The following is a 9,370-nucleotide window of genomic DNA, read 5'->3' on the forward strand; positions in this document are numbered from 1 at the left end:
CCGGCTCTGCCCGCAGCACCAGGAGCCCGCCGCGCCGGCCATCCACGCACCCTGGTCCACCGCAGGTATGAGGGGTCGGAAGTGACCTGGACGTCAGGTCGTCTTCTCTCCCACATCCTTCTGGAAATTTCCACGTCTAATCAGGCCCTGTCCTGGCTGTTAATAGAGGCGGCCATGCGAGGCTCCTTGCTGGGGACAGTGCAGCTGGTCATGTGGGGCATTCGGATCTGTTAATTCTGCCACCCCCTGCCAACCTGCGCCTTCCCTCACACTGGCATCAGAAGGCTTGCAGACAACAGTGGCACACGTTTCATTGAGACACCTGGTTCCCAGGAGAGGTCGGAACCTCGCCTGCTGCCTCTCCAGCTCCGTTCCCTCGGGGGGTTTCTGGGCTGTCCCGGGAGCAGGAAGTGGCTCCTTCGCCCTGGCCTGCCCTGCGTGCCAGCCACTGTCCTCAGTCGGCCCTGCAGGAGGCTGCTCGTCACCCTTCTGAGAGCGAGGCTGGTTTTTGCTCTTTGATCACAAGTTGCCCGCTAAGTAATGAGAAGTGGGAAACTTAGAAAAAGCTAGAGGGCATCCCGTAAGCAGATGCAAACTGGGATGGGTTTTAAATTCTTGTGCGGCTGTATGATACTGGACGGCTTTGCAGAGAATCCCCGCTGAACGGAGCGATCGCCTGTTTCTTTGTAGGCAAAGTACACGGACTTCATTGGTCTGACCATCAGTGTGCTTTCTCCTGGTGTGCAGAAGGAAAAGACAAGACAGACAGTTCTGTAAAGGCTTGCTTGCTGGCGCGCTGGGCAGGGCTGGGAGGAGGGTCCCAGTTGGGTCCGCACCCTCCCTGCCCAAGGTGCTCGCCGCCCAGGGAGGAAGTCAGCAGATCCCCTCAGGGGCGCCCCGTACGAAGGCGAAAGATGTTTTGATATGAAAATCTTTTCCCCGTGATCTGATCATGGGCAGTTTAAGTTCCTTGTGTTGCTTCCTAGTCAGGACTTTCTCCTTTGGTCAGGGAGTCCCACAGGGCACCCCACTTCCAGGCCACAGGAGGGCAGCTCCCCCCACCCCCACTGCTCTCAGGGAAAGCAGATGCGTCTGTGAACGTGGGCGGACAGTCCAGAGGGCATGCTTAGTCCTGCCAACCAGAACCCAGACTGTCCTCGGCTCTCATGCATTTTTAAAACTTTTATTTCGTTTCAAATCTAAGCCATTTTCATCTCGGGCCCATGCGCCTCACTTCACTCAGGTGATCATAGTGATGGTCGTGGTGAGAGCCGCGGGGGTTCTATAGGACTGCACCCAGGGCCCGACATCAGCATGGCCACGTGCTTTAACTGGAAGCTGGGCTTCTCTGCCTCCCAAAGTGCTTTCTTGTTGGCGAGTCCAGCCCTGGGGTCCCATTGGATCTGCCGCGTGGGCTGGGTGGGCGGGGCCTTGGTGCTTCCAGGCCTGCGGGGCTGGAGCCGACAGCAGGAGGCCTTAGCCTCACTGCACTTGGCTTTGGGGTGACCTTTGCTTAGAGGGTCCGCTGATGCTCTGGTGGGTCTGGGGAGCCGACATCGGATTGGGCTCCCCAGCATTCGGTGTGAGCTTCAGAGCCCTGGGTGGGTGGGCTGTGCGGGTGTTGAGGAGGCGGTAGAGGGGACAGCGGCTGTTGGCTTGTTGTCATGTTCCGTGTATTATTTATTTTTCCATCTCCCCCACCCCCACCCCCACTTTGTTTGTAAACAGAGAAAGGTCCGCTCACGATCTCTGCCCAGGAGAACGTGAAGGTCGTGTACTACCGGGCGCTGTATCCCTTCGAGTCCAGGAGTCACGATGAGATCAGCATCCAGCCGGGCGACATCGTCATGGTAAGGGCGCCGTGCAGTGCCTGCTGTCCGTGGCAGCACCGCCTTTCTGTGGACTTGACTGGCAGCTGCGAGCTTGTCAGGGAGTGTGAGAGCCAGTAGCCAGCACCGGTTTCCGAGCTGTAGGCTCAGTCTCCTTCCCTTCCTGTTGGGATGGGAGAGGACCTTTAACCCTGTACCCAGCGTCGCCTGGAACCAGAGCTGTGAAGGCGACGGGCTCGTGGCGCAGCCTCAGCGTAGTTGTAACCGGTGACGAACCGGAACCTCAGAGTTGAGGTTACTGCTCCAGTTCCGTAGTAAATTTATTTTCAGGACTAGTTTTACATGGGAAATACTCCAGCATCATTTTCAGTTGCCAATTAAATATGTATATTCTTATGATTGTAACGAAAACTATTAGGAACCAGTTTAAGAAAGAATAAAGCCATGTGGTTGACCTAAATTATTTTCTAAAAGAAAACGTTGTACCTCAATCTAGTCAACACCTTCAGAATAAGAGTCTTAGAAGTGGCCACCTTCGCATTGCTGTTCTCATTGAAGGGGCAAACAGGCAGCGGCCGGCATTTTAAAAGAGCGGGGAGGCAGGATGGAGACAGACACGTTTCTCCTGCCAGGACCTGGCTCTGAGGGCAGAGGTGTTTGCGTGTCTCGCGCATCCGGGTGTACAGCTGAGCTCTGTAGAACGTGTGATCTCTAAGGGGCCAGATACAGCGGTTCTCAACCTGTGGGTCGCCACCCCTTTGGCGGTCGAACGACCCTTTCACGGGGTCTCCTAAGACCATCCTGCATATCAGATATTTACATGACGATTCATCACAGTAGCAACATTACAGTTATGAAGTAGCAACGAAAATAATTTTATGGTTGGGTCACAACGTGAGGAACTGTATTTAAAGGGCCAGAGGTTGAGAACCACTGGGCCAGAATATAAAGAAAGAACAGAGAAATCAGCCCGTCCCCACTGTTATTCTGACAGCCTTTTCTCTCATTGTGGGCGGGAATCAGGAGGGCCAAGGCCAGAGGGCCGGAATCTTCCTGAGGCTCAGGAACGAGTGTATCTTCAGACACACCCCGCCCTTCACAGACAGCTGAGTGCGCATGTGCTGGTGCCGGCCTCCCTCTTACAGAGAGACTGGCTCCCTGAGGAGTGGGCACCGCTCCGGACACCGTGGTGCCAGGCCGGGCCGGGCCTGCCTCTCCACCACCTCCTGGCGCTCACACTGCCTCCTCTCTGAAACGCCACCCCTTAAAAAGGGACGAAAGTGCAGTGCGACAGCAGATAGGACCTCGTTACAAAGTGGCCTTATCTCACTTGAAAAACTAAGCTTAATGTTTTGTTTTTAAAATATATTTTATTGATTTCTTACAGAGAGGAAGGGAGAGGGATAGAAAGTTAGAAACATCGATGAGACAGAAACATCGATCAGCTGCCTCCTGCACACTCCCACTGGGGATGTGCCCGCAACCAAGGTACATGCCCTTGACCAGAATTGAACCCGGGACCCTTCAGTCCGCAGGCCGACGCTCTATCCACTGAGCCAAACCGGTCAGGGCAGCTTAATGTTTTTATAATTGCATTTTGTTGCAACACAAGTTGCAGAAAAGTAACTGTGCTCTTCTCGAGATAAGGGAGTGTTACAAATGTTCCCATAAGGAAACGTTAACAGATGATCTGTATTTTAATGAGAAGGTATTGCTCTTTTTTTGAAATGTAAATTTTTTACAGTGATATTGAGTCCTTTTCCTGAAGTTGGCTAGTTAACCACCAGCTTGACTAGATGAATAGTTAGATATACTGTAAGAATAAGCCTTTCATTAAACATCTGTTTTGCTTTCAAACCTTTGCTTTCCCGGTGGAGGTTAAAGGGGAATGGGTAAGTGCTCTGTGGCTGTCAGGAAGTCTGCATCGTAGTCAGTGTTCTGTGCCTTTAAGTCACTTCAATCCTGTGTGGGTGCCCGTCTCTGTGGGTGTTGTCGCGGTGGTGGAAGTCCGTTTGGAGTGTGTGGCGTGTTGTGCTTACAAAAACCAGGAAGGAGACAGGTGTGCAGAACGGACAGGCCTCCCTCGCGGGGGCCCTGGGAGGCTCATGCGAAGGCTCTGTATTTGGCAAGTTGTTAGGTCAAGTCTCTGCCTCGGCCATGGACAAACACAGGTTCCAAAACTAAAAGATAAAATTCTAAAAATGTGTTTTTTTTACAAAGGTGAATATTGGAATAATTTTATGGCTAAGAAATGCATCTGTAGGTTAAAACCAGAAGCCATAAATGACAAAAATGGACAGATTTGACAATATAAAAAATTAAAATGCGTATGTCACAAAGTACACAGAGACAAAAGGTTAATATCTGTATTACATAAAATATTCCAAAAGGTTATCACTAAAGAAACACAACCTAGAAAAGCTGGTGGAGGATATGAAGAGACAGGTACAGGTGAAGAAAAGTAAATGAGTTAAAAAAAAAATAAACGAAAAGATCATCCATTTCATTGGTGATCAGGAAAATACAAGTTAACAAAACGAGATAGTATTTTCCATCTCTCAACTGAGCAAGTGTAAAAGCTTGATACTGCCAGCTTTGTCAGTGGAGGCGAGTGGGTGTAATATCCATTGTCAGCCTGGCTGTACGAATTGGCTAAGTCCTTTGGCAATACCTCTTCAAATTTAAAATTCTCTAAAAGTCTGGTGCTCTCCCTCCTCCAGCTGTTTTCAGCATGTGTCCAAAGATGTGTGCACCGGCTGTTCACCAGTGTGTTGGTAACGGCAGAAGGGCCCAGCCCAGAGCTGGCTGTCGGGAGGGGGTTAAGTGACTCACAGTGTAAGTAAACAGCATAATGGAGAGGTTAGAGAACCATGTAAATCTACATCTACAAACAAGCTTTCCAATAAAACAGCAGAAGCAGAGTAGAGTATAACTGGGTTTTGGTTAAGTAAAAACTGTGTGTATGTGAATGTTTATGTGTAGTTAACAGTCTTGAAATACAGACTCAAACTGTTAACAGCGGTTCCCACTGGGCAGTAAAGAGGCTTTCGTGCTTAATTTTACCTACTTCTGTATTATTTTCATATTTATAAATGAATGAACATTTGTAATTTATAGTAAAACACTGAAAGTAAATCCAGCTTTGATGGGTGACAATGTCCACCGGGACTGGATGGGGTTCGCTCTGCCTTAGGCCTTCCAGATGCGGGAGGAAACGCGCAGTGCGCCCCGAGCAGTGTGGCGGCCTGCTGAGGGCCGGGGCAGCGCCTCATTTCCTATTACACAATGTAACATGACCCCCCATGACATTCAGCAGTCTTACCTTTGTGAGGTTAACAATGTGGGCGGCAGGGAGGGGGGATTGACATGTAATAGTAACAGGTTTTATTTCACTGCAGTTAAGAAACGTAGGCATGAAAAATATGTCGTTAGAACATTACTGTCAACCCCTCTGGGTGAAATGATCAGGAGTTCCCTTATTTTGTGGGCACAGAACCACCCGATTCTCAGATTGCTTCACATCTTGGAGAACCAGCCGCGCACCTGTTAGACTGGAGCAGCTGACCAGCTTCCTTTTTCAAGGCAGGCTGGCGGGGGACTTTAGATAATGTTTTGATTTTGAAAAAAACTTGACTATCAGCTTAGATTTCCCCCCAAATATATATTTTTTGTGGTTCACAAAATTAAAGTGCTATCTTGTACATAGTCCTATTCTCAGTGTTGATAACACAAAGACATCTAAGGTGATGCCTGCCATTCACGTTTAAAGTCTCTGTAGGAAACAGGAGAAACCCATGGAGAGCCGGCGCCTGGGGAAGGCGCAGTGAAGGCTCCCTAGCGCTGCCAGGAGTAGCAGAGGGGCAGGCCCAGAGCGAGCCGACATTGCTCAGACTCCGAATGGAAGCTTCCTGGTTGAGTTTGAGCTTGACCTTGACAGCCAAGGCTTAGATGCTGCGGAAATCTGTGGCCTGTCTCCTCGTCTGGGGGTCCCAGTATCTGGGGGCGAATAAATCACATTTGACCTCTGTAATGTGTTGGAATAGCATCAGGACTAGAAGACCTTCGCTCATTGCTGTTCAGTTGAGGTTTATCTTAGCCCAGGCGCGACCAGGCACATCAGAACTGCTCAGGGAGCTGAAAGCCCGCTCCATGCCCATCCCGAAGCAGCCCGAGCGCCTGCCAGTGCAGGGACGGGTGCAAGCGCCGTGGTGCACGTGCACAGTGGAGCGCTCTGCAGCAGGGAGACGGAGGCTTTCTTACCCTTTGAAACCTAATGTCTCTTTCTCGTCAGGATAGTCCTGGATTCTTTGTGGACAGTGTCTTCCTGAAATGCCCAGGAAAGGAGACCCTTCAGCAGTCGCCAGCCACCACGTTCTGGAACTTGTCTGTCTTCTGATTTAGCATTTCTGGCATAACAAATTTTTTGTCATAACACTTTAAACTCATGCCTGTCTTTTCTCCTCTCCGTGCTCGGTGGTGATAGATCCAGTCACGGCAGGGTGGAGGGCCGGCACACACATGTGGCGCCCGGGGTCAGATCCGCCCCGCGCTGTGTTGTAATGAAGCTGCTGGCAACAGCCAGGCGCACTCGTGGCCACACCGCCTCCAGCTGCCTGGGCGCGGCCGTGGCAGAGTTGAGTGGTTGCGACAGTTAAGGGGACAGTTCGCCAGCCGCCCGCTTCCAGCTTTGGAAACAGTTTCACGTCCTCCCCAGAGTTTCCAGGGAAGCCTTGTGCGTCCTGTGGCAAATGTGCGAAACCCGCTGCTCTGACTCCCAGCACACCCCGGGAGCGGCTCTGGGTCCCCTAAGCCCGCCCGCTGCCCCGGCTTGGGAGGGGATCGGGGTCCCCGCTTCCCTTCTTTGTGACAGAGTCCGTGGTTTGAGGGTGTTCATCTACTCACTGTAAGTGGCTACTTTCTCTGCCCCTTAAAATGTGATTGTCCGTAAGAATGAGTGGGTTCCTGTAAGAGCCAGTCAGCCTGCCGGACACTCGTTTGGTCGGGTTGGCAGGGGATGTCCTGGAAGTGAGCCTCCTTGAGGGCGGGCCCCCTTCTCAGCTGCACAGCCCCTCAGGGCACCTTCTGTCCCAGAGGCCGAGGGACAGGCAGGCGGGGATCAGTTAGCCAGGGGGAGCCAGGCCTGCCCGCTGCTGTGCGGGACACTCCTGGGGGCTTCGCATCCCGGAAGCAGTCGGCCAGCAGCCTGTTACGGGGCAGACCCCGTGTCTCGGGCGGGAGGCTGAGTCACAGGCCGACCTTGCAGGAGTCCAGCGTGTGCAGGGCAGCGCACCCGCCGGGCACGGCCGGGACTGGTTCCAGGCCCTGAGGCGTTCCTGCTGCCAGAGGCAGCCAGAGGTTCCTGCACACAGGCCTCTGGGCACGGGCCCCCTGTGAGAACCAGAGGTGGTCCCGGGAGGGAGGTCAGGCGCAGGCCAGGCTGTAGAGGGAGCGGGAGCCGGGGAAGAGGGCGGGGAAGAGGGCGGCAGTGCAGAGTCCTGGCCAGGGAGGCGGCTTCAGGAAGCTCATGGAGCCCAGCGGGTGCTTCAGTGGTTGAGCGTTGACCTATGAACCAGGAGGTCATGGTTTGATTCCGGTCAGGGCGCATGCCTGGGTTGTGAGCTTGATCCCTAGTGTGGGGCGTGCAGGAGGCAGCCAATCGATGATCCTCTCTCATCATTGATGTTTCCATCTCTCTCTCCCTCTCCCTTTCTCTCTGAAATAAATAAAAAAAATATATTTTTAAAAAATCCTCATTTAGAGAACCAGTTGGGGCTGCCCCGAAAATGGAGTTAGAACAAACTGTGGGGAGTTGGATGAACAGTGACCAGGCGTCCACCACTGACTCAGTGTCAGCGAGGATCACAGGTCTGCAGAGCCCAGCAGAACCTCCCAGCAGGACTGCACTGTCTCCGGGGCCTGCTGCGGGGGGCCCTCAGCTGCAGACGCTTCCACCCGGGACAGCAGGGCTCCCTGCGGGGGGCCGAGCAGGCGCCCTCCAGGCTGAGTCACAGTTCAGTAGTTGGTTGGGTGTTCCACTCTCTCCACCCAAACACCTTTTTAACTCAAGCAAGCAAATGACTGTTACACCCCCTTACTCTGCGCAGAATACAGATAAGTCGGGTCTATAGTTTTTTGCTTTTTTTGTTTGTTTGTTTACTGAAATTTGAATGGGTTAGAAAACTGGTATTTTTGCCAGTTTTTCTAAAATCATTGTTAAGACCCTGCCTACTCATTTCTGTGACTTCTAAAAAGTAATGTTAATGTCCAGTGAAGTGTTAAATGTGTTACCTCCTTAGTATGTTAAGGGATTCAAAATCAGATGAGGTCTCTGCTAGCCCCGTATTTGACCTAGAACAGTGATGGCGAACCTTTTGAGCTCGGTGTGTCAGCATTTTGAAAAACCCTAACTTAACTCTGGTGCCGTGTCACCTATAGAAATTTTTTGATATTTGCAACCATAGTAAAACAAAGATTTATATTTTTGATATTTATTTTATACATTTAAATGCCATTTAACAAAGAAAAATCAACCCAAAAAATGAGTTCACGCATGTCACCTCTGACACGCGTGTCATAGGTTCGCCATCACTGACCTAGAGCGATGAACATACTTTTCTAACCGTGAGTGTAACTCCTCCCACATCGTTCTTCCGTTGCCCCTAAAACAGTGGGTAACTTGTAGCAATAAGCAGAATCATCCTGCTGATTCCAGTAACCCTTCTGAGTGGGAACTGAAGTCCAGCGCAGACATGAGGAGCACCTGCTGTAATACGCAGCCTCTGAAATGTTAAGCAGCAGGATTTCACATTCTCACATGCACCTCCCGAATAGTAAAGTTGAATTTGTACAACAGAAAACTATGGGACCTTAGTAACAGTTGCAGCTACAAATAATTTTGTCCTTACTTTTCCCATCATGCACCTGTGCGCTTTCACCTGGCTCAGCAGCGGTCCGCTCTCTTCCGCGGAAACCATCTACGGCTGTTTGATCTTTCTTGACCCTCCGCTGAGTAACTCCTTGTTACTAGAGGTTGTTAAAGGATACTGATTCATACTGACGGCGCCCTTTGCTTCCAGCTCTCAGTCGGCACCGCCGGCTGTCGGTAACGATTAGCTGACTCTGTGCAGTGCAGCTCGGCCGTCACTGTCCAGTCCCAGCCGGTGCCGGGCTCAGCAGGTGCGCGTGGGCCTCGGCCAGGCTCTTGGTCTGACCTGCCGTGATTAGGAAAAGGGAAGAAAACTGAAACCCACCGGGGGTGAGAGCTGACTGCTGGCTCCTCCTTTCGCTCAGAGCCAGGGCTCGGGCACCCGGCACCACAGACCTGCCCGGGGTCAGGTGCAGAGCTGCCCGGGGTCAGGCATAGAGCCACCCGGGGTCAGGCATAGAGCCACCCAGGGTCAGGTGCAGAGCCGCCAGGGTCAGTGCAGAGTCGCCCGGGGTCCGGCATAGAGCCACCCGGGGTCAGGTGCAGAGCCGCCCGGGGTCAGGCATAGAGCCGCCCGGGGTCAGGTGCAGAGCCGCCCGGGGTCAGGCATAGAGCC

General features: G+C 52.2%; 1 protein-coding gene and 1 long non-coding RNA gene across 2 annotated transcripts in view; one reads left to right on the forward strand and one right to left on the reverse strand.

Annotated features, from left to right (window-relative positions):
- Nucleotides 1-9,370, forward strand: part of ITSN1 (intersectin 1 (SH3 domain protein)) — a 105,973-nt gene that overhangs the window by 45,814 nt on the left and 50,789 nt on the right. Inside the window, exons 18-20 of the mRNA XM_014535200.1 lie at nucleotides 7-65; nucleotides 1,729-1,850; nucleotides 3,707-3,721. Of these exons, the coding sequence (XP_014390686.1) occupies nucleotides 7-65; nucleotides 1,729-1,850; nucleotides 3,707-3,721 (196 nt within the window). The remainder of the gene's footprint in view (nucleotides 1-6; nucleotides 66-1,728; nucleotides 1,851-3,706; nucleotides 3,722-9,370) is intronic.
- LOC106725146 lies at nucleotides 5,191-6,731 on the reverse strand. The gene is made up of 2 exons (XR_001361015.1): nucleotides 6,090-6,731; nucleotides 5,191-5,825 (listed from the first exon to the last, which is right to left on the reverse strand). It is a non-coding gene; the product is annotated as an uncharacterized LOC106725146 (long non-coding RNA).

This window comes from Myotis brandtii, unplaced genomic scaffold (assembly GCF_000412655.1).
Source record: "Myotis brandtii unplaced genomic scaffold, ASM41265v1 scaffold139, whole genome shotgun sequence".
NCBI lineage: Eukaryota > Metazoa > Chordata > Mammalia > Chiroptera > Vespertilionidae > Myotis > Myotis brandtii.